General features: G+C 52.5%; 1 protein-coding gene across 1 annotated transcript in view; it reads left to right on the top strand.

Annotated features, from left to right (window-relative positions):
* Positions 1 to 13,665, top strand: part of GYPC (glycophorin C (Gerbich blood group)) — a 44,196-nt gene extending 30,531 nt beyond the window's left edge. The window contains exons 2-3 of the mRNA XM_007180938.2: positions 10,741 to 10,791; positions 12,903 to 13,665. Coding sequence (XP_007181000.1) covers positions 10,741 to 10,791; positions 12,903 to 13,099 — 248 coding nt within the window. The 3' untranslated portion in view covers positions 13,100 to 13,665. The remainder of the gene's footprint in view (positions 1 to 10,740; positions 10,792 to 12,902) is intronic.
* The last annotated feature ends 1,644 nt before the right edge of the window (positions 13,666 to 15,309 follow it).

Raw genomic sequence — 15,309 nt, 5'->3', positions numbered from 1 at the left:
GTGTGAAAACTATATATCAGAAGAAAACAATATCCCCGTATCCTAGCCCCCACCCATAACCACCCAAAAGCCAGCATCTCAGGAAAGTATATTTCCTTTCATTCCTTTTACTAAGACTTTTTTTTTCATATTTAACATAGTTTATATTTAGAGTCCTGTTCCTTTCCATTAAATCATACTGTAAGCATTTCCTCCTGTCGCTCAGAATTCCCACCCATGCCTTCAGTAACTGCAGAACATTCTATCCTGTGGGTGTATCGTAATTGACAGAACGAGTTTCTCGACGTGGAGCGTTTAGATTGTCCTCTTTTATTTTCCAGTTTAAACCCAATGGCAATACACTTTGCCAAGCATGAATTTTTGTTCCTGTTTCGGATGATTTCTCTAGATCAATGACTAGAAATGGAGTGTTTGATGCTCAGGGTGATACATTGGCCATAGAGCATATGAGAGAATGAAAGTTGCTCATTTGTGAGAATCCCACTTTGACCGAAGCTGTGTCAACACTGTGGGCAAGGATAATAAGTGACAGTCAAGTGGCCAGTCTACGCCAGGCGCTGTCCTAGGTGCTCACCACGTACTAGCTCACAAGGAGCCTACAGAGGAGAGCCATCACATCGGACACACGAGGAGACTGGGGTTGCCAATTCCCAAGGTGGTCTAGGTGTGGGGCGGGGGATTCAGTCGCCCTGCAGGACCGCCCCTCGTGCTGCCCCCGTCCACTCTGTGCCTGGCCGCCATGCTCAGCTCACCAGTATGCAGGGGAGCTTTCTGGGTACTCTCGGTCTTCCCACATCTAGATGGAGCTGGGGCTGGAAAACGCATGCCCAGAGCCTTCTGAGCTTCTGCCGGTTCTGGTGGAGCTGGGATCTGGGAAGCCAAGCAATGCTGATTGAGATACACAGTGCCTTTTCTGGTGCCTCAAACTATTGGGCTGGCCAAAAAGGTCGTTCGGGTTTTTTCCGTACCATCTTATGGGAAAACCCGGACAAACTTTTTGGCCAGCCCCATATCTCCAAGAATCCACTTCCTTCCTCTGCCATTTTGGTGCCCCAGACACCTTCCTTTGGGGAAGCGCTTTCCTGCCTCATCGTGGGAGCCCAGGTGTACTTCGCTGAGTCAGCAGTGGCTCTTTTTCCTTCCCTGGGTCTCAGCGCGGTCAGCGCACACGTGGACATCCAGGGCAGCTGAAGGCCCTTTCAGAACTTCCAGAGACCAAGGCTGCAGTCTCCTGATGGGTCATTGATGAGAGGGCACGGGCAGCTACCAGACCCTGCCACAGGGCCCCTGTTCCCTCGCCCAGCCGGGCAGGGGAGCCGGCAGAGGTGACAAATTCTCAGAGTGTGTTACTGTGCCAGGTCTCCAGTCGCATCACCTGGTCCTGAAAGAAAGGGTGCTGAGCTCAGGCCGTGGCCAGATCAGCTGTGACGGTGCCTGCTTGTCTGCGTTGCTGAGGGGCTACCAGGCGCCCCCAGTTCTAGTTGCTGAAGCCTCACATCACTCCCTTGCAAAGGGGGGTGTGTGACAGTGTTTGAAAGGAGCCTCGTGCCCTGTAAGCAGCACTTACGGTCGTGAGCTCAGCGGTTCTCAAAGGGAGGCTCCTGGACCAGCAGCATCGCCTGGGAACATGTGAGAAATGCAGAATCTCGGGTGCAACCCAGACCTGCTGACTCAGAACCTGGGCGGCGGGGGCAGTGACCCAGGGAGCTGGGACGTAACAGATCCCGTCCCCCAGGCACTTCTGATGCACAGTCAAGTTTGAGAACCAGGGCCTCAGCTGTCAGTCCTGTTAGGCTGGGGTTTTACTATCTCTGTGTAACAGAGACAGGAAAGGAGGCTCCAAGACGTGGGGTAACTTGCCTGTGAAAGTCTGCCCTATGCCATAGGTGTCATCCTACCTCAAGATGGGAAGGATGGGTAACATGCCATTTGAGAAGACTGGTAAGACTCCTAAGGGTGTTTAATTCCTTCCCTCCTTAGGGCCTTGCGTCTTGTACTCAGTGGATGGTGAGTAATTTAGCTGTTCCCTCTTTATCCATAATTCAGCAAATTCCTCCCAGATGCTGCCAGGCTCCCAGTGTCCCTTTAGCCCTGAAAGAGAAACAGAGGCGTGAAGGAAGGATGTTGTTTCCCTGGAGGACCCGCCATACTGAACCCTCGTTCCCTGCCAGGCTTGCCACGTGTGTCCGCCCTGGGAATCAGGCATTCTTTTCCTCTAGGGATCAGAAGTCAGAGGTCAGAGAGTCACCCCTGTGTGAGCTGCTGAAGCACGTGTAAGAGTCCAGAGGGGAGTCGAGGAGTGAGCTCTGAGTAGGCAGAGCCCCTCTCGGGAGGATGGAGAAAGATGGGACCTTGGGAATGGACTGTGTCTGGGGACCTCTGAGCCCAGCCAAGCCTGGGGAGCCTGAGGCTGAGAAAATGGGCTGGATCTGGGTAGGGATCGGGAACAGAGCTGCAGAACTAGAACTACCCGTGAGGACAAATCCCACCTCCGAGGTGCTGCTCGACCTAGCCGGACAGAGTAAGATGAAGGAGGGGGCCGTCAGCTGGGAACGGCCACAGCATAAGAGGCCTTGACACCAGCTCTACACACTGGCCCGGAAAACACACAAACCCCAGAGGCTGAGCGCGGTCCTGTGCACCCACGGAGAGGAGGGCTCCAGTGCGCCCCTCTCCCGGAGGGGTGTGAGCGCCTCCGGAGCCTGGACCCTGACCTTGGTCAGAGCAGGGACGCTATCCCACTCTCGGGTGACATCCGCCTCCTCTCCTCCTCAGCTTCCGTTTCCTCTTAAACTTGTGCTCCTTTCACCGTGAAGATCAGTGGGCTTGATAAAGAGACAGACAGGTGCAAATCAGAAGTTAAATAGTTGGGTCTCCTCTCCCAGTGAGCTAAAGCCACACCAGCTGTCTCCAGGGCAGGCTTTCTCCTCCTCCCAGGAAGAGAAAACCTGCCGAGCTCCTTTCGGTGGTCTCAAGTCGGAGCCTCTGTTGATGCCTGCTGAACCAGACCCCTCTCCAGCGCCCCTGACCCCAGCCTGCGCAGCGGACGGAGACCAAGCTCCAGCATCCTCCCCAGCACCAGGCACAGCCGCCGACTGGGATCTTCTCCTCCCCTTCTTCCTGCCTCTTTTGAATTCCATTTTCTTAGAAACCCTCAGATCCTCAGGAGGCGGTGGGCTCAGGGTGTGGGGAGGGAACGGTGATTGCCTTTCCTCACTCTGTGCCCCGGGGAATATTTGCTGCCTCCTGAACAAACCCCAAACCCCACACAGCCCAAGCTGACAAGGTCCCCTCTCTCAGAGGAGCGTCCGCAGGTGGACAGTGGCGAATTCATCTTGCTCAGCAGACCCTTGTCTCCCCAGATGCGCCGTCCCCCCCGCCTTTAGGGCTTCTTGCTGACTCCCACTGCTGCCACCATCCTGGGCTGGGAAGACAGGGGCTCCATTTTTTATACTCTGGCCCCAGGAACAGAGACAAAGCAGAGACAAAATTTCCTTTTACTTAGACCCTGTAGCTCAACTGAGGCAGACTGGTCGTTGTATTGGAATAAGGCTCAATTTAAAAAAACCAAAAAGTTCAGGGATAATAGCAGGGAAATATAGGTGGAGGAAAGCCTGGACACTCTGGGCTGTGAGTTACAGCATCCTCAGCTTTCAGTTCCCCTCCCCGAGCACATCCCCCAAACGACACTGCCTGAGTATGAAAACTCCCTGAGCAAGGATCCAGAGGCAGGAAGACCCCCTTTCCTGCCTCTGCCGCCAGGCTGCATCTTCCCCAGTTTACTGATGCCGGGAATGGCTCTGTTCCCCAGAGCAGGGAGTCTACCTCTCCTTGCCCCCTCGCAGGCCCCAGTGCTTCACCCACCAGTGTTTTGACGTGGCCGGCATGTTGCAGCCTGCAAGGCTTCGGTACCCGCCAGACATCTGTGCGTTTTTGTATAGCAGCATCAGGCACCAGGGCAACAGGGAAGGCAGGATCACAGCCAGGTGGAGGAAAGCGTGGCTGGATCATTGGATGGGGTTTCAGAGCAGTGTAATCACATTGCACAGCACTCTGGCAGCCCTGGGGTTGGGGAGATTGTTTATAAGGTGACACACAGGGATCATGAGGGCAATAGTTTTGACCTTGAGAATGGCAGGCACATTCTGACAAAAGGCAGGTCAAATCCACATTGGCCTCGCCTGACCAGGTACTTTGTCAGGAGAATTTGGTCTGCAAGCCCGGGGAAGGGGACACAGGTTCTCTGCACAGGTAGGAAGGGTGACCTGCTGGAGGCTGCAGGCAGGTAACCCCCCTCCCCAGCATACAACCTGCAGCTGCCAGGACCCCAGACCCCGACACCCGATGACCAGGATCCCAGGAGGCAGGCCCACGTGGAGGTCCTCCTGCTTCACCTCCCCACCGTGAGCTTTCCCTCCACATCCTTCTGTCACCACTGCTGCTGGCATCACCCACTCAGCATCTCAGCAGGCCAGCCTTGGGGACCACCTCCTCCAGGAAGCCTTCGTGAGAACCCAGAAACCTACCCTTTCCAAAGTTACCCACAGACGTCCTTGTCTCTGCTATATGGTCTGCTCCTTGAAGGCAGGGGCCTTGCCTTAACTATCCACCACGTTGCTGGGATGTAGTAGGTGCTAAAGAAAGTTTATTTTTAGTTAATTTTTATTGGAGTATAGTTGAGTTACAGTGTTGTGTTAGTTTCATGTGTACGGCAAAGTGAATTTGTTATGCATATACATGTATCCACTCTTTTTTAGATTATTTTCCCATATACACCATTACAGAGTATTGAGTAGAGTTCCCTGTGCTACACAGTAGGTCTTTATCAGTTACCTATTTTACATATAGTGGTGTGTATATGTCAATCCCAATCTCCCATTTATCCCTCCCCCTGTTCCCCCTTGGTAACCATAAGTTTGGTTTCTCCATCTGTGACTCTATTTCCCAGGCATATCTTTACTGCTCATTTTGACACTTAAACACACAGAATCTAACTTTTCATGTAAATGTGTCGTGTCTCCTCAATCAAGTCCTAAACCTTCTGGGGACAGACCTCATCCTCTCTGCATCCGGTGAAGCCTGGGGCTGGGCAAATGCTGACTGCTCAGCCAACCTTGGCTGGCTTGCAAGAGAGATGGACAGCGGATAGTGAGCTATCCGTTTCTTTCCTTGGGGCTCTTATATTCTGAGACCAATTCTTCCCCTGTTGTAGCTTGAATGCTACACCCTTTCAGTGCGAGATAACAACAGACCATCAAAGAAAAGTAAATGTCTTTGACCTTTTTCTTACCACAAAGGAAAGTCAGTTAGTAAACGTCAATGGTCAGCTGATTTCTACTTCACTTGCATCAGGCCTTTGAGGCCAGAATCTAGAAAAGGAAGGAGAAACTCCAGTGTGAGCCAAGGAGAACTATCTAGGGTCACAAACGTTCCTGTCCTTCCCCTGAACCCAAGCCAGCCTCACGCAAAGCCATCACCCCCCAAGCCCCCTGAAAAAGAAGGCTCTCAGTGTAAGTAGCACAGAGCAAACCATCAAGCAGCAGATATGGTTGCCGCGTCTGCCAATTGCTGGCATTGACACCGTTGTCATGGCATGAATTCTTCAAGGACTTGATGACAAACCTTTTGGTCAACAAGCGTTTCCCTTCGTGCTACTAAGGCTCAAATAATCTTACTCTTCCCAGAGTCTTCTGCCCCGTGCCTGAATTCTTCCTCTTGGCTGGACCAGGTGGGCGATGGGAAACAGGAATGGGGTGCTTCCTGCAGGACCCCTGAGGCAATAGGAAAAACCATTAGAGGTGGGTCAGGAGGTGCTGAAGACAAACCCTTGCAGGAAAAAGCACTTCCCAGCACAGCTTCATCGGAAAACACAAGAGAAGCAAGGCTCTTGGTGGCAACAGGAGGGTCGACTTGTGTCCCTGGAGCCAGTGCCTGAGCACTGCTCTCTGTTGACGTCTGAAAAGCACCCCTGGAGCCCTGAGGATCCAGCTGCTGCTAAAGTGCTGCACCCTGTTAGCTGTGCCCAAGCTGCCAGCTGGAGCGGAGAATCACCTCTGCACCCTGCTACCTCCCAGGGGGGCTGCCTTTGACCAGGAAACACGCGGCTGACCACCCTGCAGACCTAGAGAATCAGCAGGGCTCTGGCTGCAGCCACGTTGCAGATGGCACAGGAGAGAAGCCATTCCCAGCCGTGGCAGCTTGCGCTCTGGAGAGAGCACACATTTTAGAGCCGGGGATCCCAGGTTACAACACAGACTCTGCCTCTTTTGGCTGTGAGATGTCGACCCCTTGCTCAAGCTCTCTGGGGACAAACACTTCCCTTTTACTCGCTTGCTATGAGGAACATAAGTGGCAACTTCACCCAGAGCCTGCTGCCTAGTAAGTCCCCCTCCCCCTCCTGCTCCCCCTGAGGCTGAGCCCCCAGGACTTGTGTCAGAGCTTCCCTAGTCCTGGAACATTCTTCCCACCCCCGAAATTTCCCAAGGCCTCTAGGAAAGCATCAGTCTCCCTCCCTGATCCCTGCCCTCACTCCCCACCACGCTCCATGGGAGGTGGTGACTTCCCTGCCTGTGAGCTGGGGGCAGGAACAACCCTTCCCTTCCTCTCCCTCTCTGGATCCACAGCTACGGGAAACATCTGTTGTCCCTGCCCTTGGCCCTGGCCTTGTGGCAAGGCCTGCAGCTGAGTGGCCACACGGGGGTGTTCAGAAGCCCAGAGGTATCAGGCTGTTTGGCCATTCCGCCGCCATCACCCACATCAACCTTCACTGGTATGAGGCTGTGCTTTGTTCTCCATCTGCCTGCTCCTTGCTTGATCTCTTAGACGGGCTACCCTTGAACCCGACACTGTAGGACACAAAGGGTTTCGTGTATTCCCTCTTGTGTTGTCTAAATCACGGTCTCCGAAAGTCGTGGTAAATGCCGCCCTCAGTAAGAAACCCCCTTTACACTGTGACTCAGATGCATATGCTTGTGGTGTGTGTGCACAAAAGAAATCAGAGCTCCCCAAACAGTATCCCGACTGCCGATGATGGATCTGGTGGTTTCTAAGCTATTTTCTCTGTCTCTTCTCTCTTTTCCTGTTTCGGTTTCTTTCTTCATTTCTCCCTCCCTTTCTCTCTCTTTGCCTCTTTCTCTCTCTAGCTGGTTGTGACCCACCAGTGACTTGGGGCTTCCTGTGTGACAAACACTGCCCTAAATAATTCATCCATCACAATCACACCACCCAGGGAAACTGTAAGCCCCCTGAGGTCAGAGATTCACGTTTTGTTTCCTGGAAGCTCTCCTGGTCCCTGCAGTGATACGGGAAAGAGAGACACTGAGCATCCGGTGCTGTCTGACTGTCAGCCGGACGATGCTGGGAATTCACGACCAGCATCCAGCGTCTGCCTGGACCCACAGCATCTGGGAACTGGTCCCTTAGGCGAATGGCATTGAATTCCATGCAGACCAGAGTAATAATAAGACTCACAATCAAAACAGTGGCTACAACTGAAAAACACCTATTCTGAGCTACGTACCACATAGTAACTGTCTATATAACACATATACAATACTTATCACGTGTGTGTGTATCATTTCTAACACTTACCACAAAGTGGGTTTTTATCCCTGTTTACACACACAGAAACTAAAGCCAGTCGGTATTAAGCATTTCACTGAATACGCTGCCATTGAGTCAGTCAAGCCAGGATTTGAACCTAAGGGCCATCAGAGTGATGGGGACAGTGCAGGGCGCAGTTTCATCCTCTGTTCCCCAGACAGGACTAGGCTTTCAAATAACTCTCAACAACAGTTACTCTGTGCCAGGCACGCAGGACTATGAGTAAGACAGATGTGGTTCTGGGACTCGAAGAGCTTTCTCTCCGGTGGGGACGTTGCAACCTTGAGGAGAGCTAGGAAGGAAACGCGCAGGGCACTTTGGGTCTCTACAGAAAGGGTGGAGGCCGCTCATGCTTGTCCAATCTCAGGAGTAGACCGTTGTCTGTTCTGATCTCAGATGCACACTTGGCCGTAAATAACACCTTTCTTTGCCATAAAATCCACCCCCCTCAAGCTACTCATCGGCCCCCACCCCAGTTCCTGAGCTCAGAGTGATTCTAATCCCAAGCTCCTACTTACCCTTGAAACTCAGCAAGGGCTGGACTCTCATTCCAGGCTCGTAATCCAGTTGCACAGCAACCCATCAACTTCCTGGGAGGGATCCAAGCTCACTCCAACTAGCCTTCTGCAAATATCCCATACCATTGCTGCTGGCTGAAACAGCATGAGGTGGTGTAGCCAGTGAGGACTCTCACTGCAGCATCTCCAGAAGCAAGAGATCAAAGCCCAGGTTTCAGGACCCTAGGTACCATGTATGGCAAGCAGTCATTTGGGGAGAAAACTGAGAACTAGAGAGAGGTGAGGGGCTGTTGTAGGGGCTAAGCTCTCTGCCTGAAATGCTTATACTCTTGTTTGTACCACAAACTCCTATTCATCCTTCAAGGGCCCATCCTGATAAACCCTCTCTGGGAAGGCTTCTCTTACACCAGCAGTTCTCAACCCTGAGCATGCATCAGAATCACCTGCAGGCCTGTTACCACAGATTACTGGGCCCCAGCCCCAGCGTTTCTGGTACAGTAGGTCTGGGGTGGAGCCCAGGAATGTGCATTTCTAACAGGCTCCCAGGAAATGCCGCTGTTCCAGAGACCACACTTTGACAACCACTGTCTTATACCATCCCCACCTTCCCAGACATGCCCAAGCTTCCTCCTCTGTGCCAGTTCTGACCTAGGTGGCCGGTCTGGCCAGGCTGAAGTGTCACTACCCTGGAGTCCAGTCACATGGTGCAACTTGAACAAATTCAGCTCTGGTCCCTACGCCCAAGCCAAGAAATTCACTCCAAGTGATCCAAGCCGAATACCTCTGGTCCTCACCCAGCTTACCCAGGCTCACCACTGAGCAGGGCCCTGCAGGGTTAGGCATGTCATCTTGAGGCTGCTCAGGCTCAAACAGGAGAGATTCTGACCCAGAGAAATCAATTACACTTTTCTGGAACTCAGCTTCCAAATCTGTAGAAAGGGGACAATAAAAACTGCTACTGAATGGCATTGTCACAGGGACTATTTGAGTTAAAACACATTAAGTGCTAAGAACAGTACCTGGCACATGGTAAGCAATTGCTAATTGTTTTTAAAAGAAGAAATAGCAGTCCTTTCTAATCCTGGCTGCCTTGGACAAACTGACTTAAGGAAGGCTTGCTTTCACCTGGAAAATTCCTAACAGCAATCCTGGGTATTTGAGCTTCTACAACCACCCATGCCAACTTAAGGAAGGGGCTATTCTTTCTTGCTGAAATGGGAGGTGCTCAGTGATGGAGTAAGTTCTAGAGCTCTGGCCTCTGCATGCATTCATTTATTGTGTGCATTTATCCCCTCGATCATGCATTCAGTAAATGTTTAGAGTACCTACTATGTGCTAGATACTAAGTCACAGGCTGCACTTGACCACCCTGGATTGCAAAGTCCAGCATCCATTTGACCTTCTCCTGTCTGTACTTCCCTCCCCCTGCCCTGATACCTGCTCTGTCTCTTTGCTGACTTGAGGGCTTGTTTTCTCCTCTTCCCCACCTCTAGGCTCTGTGCTGGCCTCAGAGTTCCCAGCCTGGCTCTCCTCCTCCGGGCCTCAAGCCTGGACCCCCCCCACTTCCCTCCACCACCACCAGCCAGCTTCTTATCAGAAAGAGGCATCTGGCAGCTGCGCTGGGGAGAATGACCTCATCACGCTATAATTAAAGTGATTATCTGAGCGGAAATGACTATTGTGAAGCAGCCTTCTCTGCTTTAATACGTGGAGCCCTTGTAACGGGAACATGGGATTTCCATGTGAACACTGATATTTCCGTGCTCTAATAAATCCTTCCTCTCACACATATCCCAGAGGAGAGGTCCCTGCTCTCCTGGACATCGTAGCCTTCTGGCTAGACCACTGAGCTTCTGAAGAACCCACTTAGTAACTTGGATAGCACCACAGAGTGGCCCTTCCCTCAGAAGAAGGATGCAGAGGCCTGCGGAGGGTCTTAGGGAGGGATCTCTGGATAGGAGCCCCCCTGGGAGGGGCGTCTTCAAGTGAGAAGAGAGAAAGTGCCCCCCAGAGAGCACAGCCTTAAGTCCCGGCCTCAAGCTCGCCCACCAGACCAGCTGTGTGACGGTGGGCATGTCACTTTCTGAGCCTCAGTGTCCCACCTGTGAAATGGGTTAATAATACCACGTACCTGGTATACTAGATGGATGGCAACTAAACCAACACCTGACATGTGTAGACACCCCACAGGTGGCCTGTTTTTACCATCATCATGAGAAAAGCTGAGGGCTGAAGAGGCAGGTGACACTGCACTAAACACAGTCGTGCCTGCCCTCACACCCCCGCAGGTGTCTGGTGAGCATCTGCAGGTGCAGGCAGGGCTCTGGGTCAGGGATGCAGCAGAGGTCCCTCACATATGGCTGGCGCGGTCCTGGAGATGCCATAATGGGGTCTGATAGCCCTGGGAGTGACGCGATGCTCTCCAGCAACGGTCAGCGGACATGGAGAGCCTGCGCCCGGCTCTGTGCGCCCCCGGCCGGAGGCCTGTCTGTGTGCCACGCAGTTTCCCATGCACCCTGGGCCAGTGCACCTGCGAGCAGAGGCTGCAAGCTCGGCGGAGACACTGCAGGGCATGGGCAGCCGTCCTCTCTCACCTCAGGCTCTTCTGTTCTGTCCACAGAGCCCGACCCCGGGATGGCCTCGAGTGAGATAGACATCGCCGTCATTGCAGGTACGCCGTCCGGGGGCCCCTCAAACAGCCAGGAGGGCCAGAGGAAACACTCAGGGGAGGACCTGCCATGGCCCTGCTTTTCTTCCCTCAAGGGTGGTTTGAAGGTGGACGGGGGACTCTGGCTCTGTAAGAAAATGTCCAACACAGCATCCTGGTGGGTGAGGTGCCAAGGCACCTACATCAGGGCCTGTCAGGACCCTAGATCCACAGGGAAGGGGGGGCTGGAGGGAGAGCCGCTCTGGTGAGGGAGGGGTGGGGTTGGAGGGCTGACCAGGGTTCCCTGACTTCTCTCCCGGCTCCCTCAAGCCACATTGCTCCTTGTCCTAGGTCTCACGCCCCTGTCTCTCCATCCTAACCCTGCCCTAGCTTTGCTCTGAACCCCACACTGGCCCCCACTGGTCACAGCTGTGACCCCAGACTGTGTTTCAGGACAGACTAAGTCTGTGAGCTATAGCTTGCGGTGTCCTTCTGAGCTTCACACTTCTCCCTAGCTCATTGCTAGCTCAGGGAACTTCACGTTTCAACATAAACAAATAAAAGCAGGCAATCACCCTGATGTTCTCCTACTCACTGAACGGCTGGACCTTCTTTTCCTTAGACAATACCATTAACATCATGCAGACAGAAGTGTCCCCTAAAGGCAGCGGGGAGTTGAGGAAATTGTCTCACAAAGCTGGGACTTGGGAAAGGTTGTAGCCTCCACATATTCTCCAAAGGCCCCTCCCCCAGTAAACTCACCTTCTAAGTCAAGGCAGAGGGTTTGTTCTGGGGTTTCAAAGCAAACACCTGAACTTGAACCTCCCCACGTGAGAGTGCCACCCGTTAGTCCTACCCAAACTCTTTTGTCCTGCCCTCTCACCCCATCACTCCAAGGGCCTGAGTGACCTGCTCCTTCTGACCAGCCCTCTAGCCACACCTCCCAACCCCTCCTGCAGACCCGCCTCCCAGGAGCGCAGGGGAGCCGTGGGCTGAGGAGCACACATCACACTTCACCAGGGGCAGTCCTCACCCCCGCCCGCTCCTGGTGCCCAGAGGGCAGCCGGCTCAGCTCAGTCTTCCCGGCACTTTCCCGGTTCTAGCACTTCAATCCCATGCCTAGGAAACCCCTCAGCTGGGATTGTCCTGCTTTTAAAACTCAGAGTTATCAGATTTACAAAGTATAGCAGAAATGCTAAGGGATGGAGTGATTTGCTCTGCAGGGTCAGGAGAGTAGGGCAAAGGAGTCTTCTTAGAGGAGGTGGTAGAGGCTGGATTCTGAAGGCAGCATCCAAGTTTACCAGGAAGACAAGGGGAGGGGAAAATATTTTCAGCAGAGAGAACATGTGCAAAGACATGGAAGAATGGTCAAATAAAAAGTGTTTGGAGAATCGTAAATCGGCCAGAGGGACTCCAGTAAGAAGAGTTTGAAAATGATTGCAAGTTCTAAATACTGAAGTGTTACAAAGGTTTAGAGAGGGCCATTCATTTGAAGATTGAAGGAGAACTTCGATTAAACATGAATGCTTCTTGGGAGGGAAAGATATCAAATTGTTAACTGCAGTGATTTCTGAGCCGAAGGATTAAGGACATGGTAACGTCCATTTATGTTTCTCTGTATTTGCCAGGTTTTAAAAAATGATTGTGTCTTTATAAAATAATTTTTCCACCCTTTTAATAACTACATATAAAATACCTAATTCTTTGAATTAAACTTATCTCTAAAAAAAAAAAAAAAAAAACATCCCTGAAAGTTCCAAGTCCCGTGAACCTATCAGTTTTAGGCACACCCGCGAGTTGCGTGCGTTCTGTGGCTGGTGCGCTTAGGTCTGCCTTCCTCAGTGGAATGGGAGCGCCTCGGAGCAGGGTCAGTTCTGGGATAAGATTCCAGCCTCAGTCTGAGGATGCTGAACGGAGGGAGAGGGGAGGTCAGGGGTAGCTTAGATGGGCACAGGTGAGGGGCAAGTGCCCTGGGCAGGGCAAGAGTGAGGCAGGAAGGAGCCAGCCTGTCTGGGCGTGGTGTCTGTCCAGCAGTGTGTCTGTCCCAGCAAACCCTGTGGGTCCTGCCTGCGTCCTCCCCCATCCCGGCCCGGCCTCTCCCCCCGACACAGAGCCCTGTGCTTCCGCTCCTGCAGGCGTGATCGCGGCCGTGGCCTTCGTGCTGGTCTGCCTCCTCCTCCTCATGCTGCACTACATGTACCGGCACAAGGGCACCTACCACACCAACGAGGCCAAGGGCACGGAGTTTGCCGAGAGCGCCGACGCGGCCCTGCAGGACGACCCGTCCCTCCAGGACAACGGTGACAGCAGCAGAAAGGAGTACTTTATCTGAAGGACTTTACCAGGACTCACCTCCCCCCCAGCGCCTCCCCGTCCAGGAGAGAAAGCCCCACCCCCCCCACGTGCAGCACCAGGCAGCCCGCGAGCGCCCCCCCCCCGCACCCCAAGACACGCACCTCGCCTGGGACACTGGGTGGCGCCCAGTGGGGGAGGGAGCGAAGGAGGACACCAGCTGGAGAGGCCTCTCCCGGGGACCCAGGCAAGCTCTGCCAGAGGGAAGAGCGAGAGGAGGTCGGCTCCTCCTGGGCCGTGCACGTTGCCACCGGCGGCGTGCGGGGCATGGAAGTCCACGCTGGGTGTGAATGGGGCTGTGGGCCTAGGAGCTGGGGAGCAAGGGGTGAGTCATCATTACGCCGACTGCGGATAAAGACATCAAATGTCAGCCCTTGACATTTGGGGGGAACAGCAGGTGCCGGAGCTCAAAGGCACCTTTGTCTCCCATGGATGCAGCTCTGAATGATTGGAAATAAATCTGAAACGTAATGGAGCATTCAGAGTCAGATGACATGACTGTGATTGTTTAGGCAAAGATAAAGGCTGTCCAGGGCTTACTTGTTATCCATGCAATTTTGTGTTCTCTGATCGACTCCGCCAGCTGATACTGGGACGGCCACTTCGGGCTCCACGGGGCGGTTGTCAGGGAACACAGTGTGTACAGATGGCTCCTGGGCCCCACCAGGGAGGGAGAGAGGGAGGGCCCAGTGACCAGCATGCGTCTTCCCCACCTGGGCACAGCTTCAGGAAACAAATGCACGAGTGCAGTGTCCCTCTAGAAATAGGTTGCCCCAGCCCCCAGGGCACTAGCTGAAGCACTGGTTCCCAAATGCCTGGTATTAGAAAGAATGGACCTGTTAAAAATACGAGTGAACCCCATCGGAAAAGGGTTCCCAAGCCCAATTCTAACGTGTGGAGGAGGCTTCCCTACAGCAACAAGCAGTTCAACTCAATGCTGACACTGTCTCCCCGGAGACAGAATCAGATTCCATAGGTAAGGGGCTCAGTCCTACAGGACCACCCTCACCACAGACGTCAGTGACAGACCCACCAACTACAGACTGGAGGTTCCAACGACGCCCTCTGGGGGTTCGATTGATTTGCTAGAAGGGCTTGCAGAACTCAGGAAAACCAGTTTACTCACAGATTACCGATTTACTATCAAAAGTTATTGAACCCCAAACTGCAAACTATTATGTATACAATGGATAAACAACAAGGTCCTACTGTATAGCACAGGGAACTATATTCAGTATCCTGCAATAAATCATAACGTAAAAGCATACAAAAAAGCATGTGTGTGTGTAACTGAGGAAAAGAATATATGTGTGTAACTGAGTCACTTCGCTGTACAACAGAAATGAACACATTTTAAATCAACTATACTTCAATTAAAAATATATATATATATGTAAGGTTATTAAAGGTTAAGAATCTACAACCAGGTAAAGTGATAGCGTAGGATGAGGTCCTGAACAGGGCCCCAGCACAGTGGCACAGAAACATTCTGGCTCCCCCAACAAGAAGCTCTCTGAAAAAGGGCCAAAAAGCTGTCCTTTGGGGTTTTTATGGAGGCTTCATTACATAATCATAATTAACTAAATCACTGGTCAATGATGATTGACCATCAACCTCCAGCCCTACTCCCGCCTGGAAATCAGGGGAGTGAGACTGAAAGTTACAAACCTCTAGTCAGGTGGTTGGTTCCCCGGACAACCAGCCCCCAACCTTAGGGGCTTCCAAAAATCACCTCATTCAAATAACAAAAGACACCTTTATCACTCTCAGCACTTAGGAAATTCCAAGGGTTTTGGAAGCTGTGAGCCAGGAACAGTAGACAAAGACCAAATAAATATATATGAGAAATGTATTTTGGACATCTGAATGACCAAATATATATTTCTTATGAATCACAGCATCACCCCATCCTTCCCATGATAACATTAGTGATAATGGCTCCCAGAGGCTGGAGTGCAGACTGCAGGGCCCTGCTCCCTAGGTTTGGGCCCTGGCTCCCCCTGTCCTGGTCCTGGAATCTTGGGCAACTCGTTTGACCTCCCTGGCCAGCTCCCACGGTTGATGGCAGGAACAAATGTGTCGTGTGCTCAGCACTAATTGTCTTCGGATGTCAGTAACTGGTGCTGGATGTAGAGTGGGTATGTATCAGTCAATGAAATTTCCTCAGTGCATCACTTTTAAACGCTTCCT

This window comes from Balaenoptera acutorostrata, chromosome 8 (assembly GCF_949987535.1).
Source record: "Balaenoptera acutorostrata chromosome 8, mBalAcu1.1, whole genome shotgun sequence".
NCBI lineage: Eukaryota > Metazoa > Chordata > Mammalia > Artiodactyla > Balaenopteridae > Balaenoptera > Balaenoptera acutorostrata.
The sequence above is the reverse complement of the archived record's forward strand: the minus strand, read 5'-3'. Positions and strand labels throughout refer to the sequence as shown.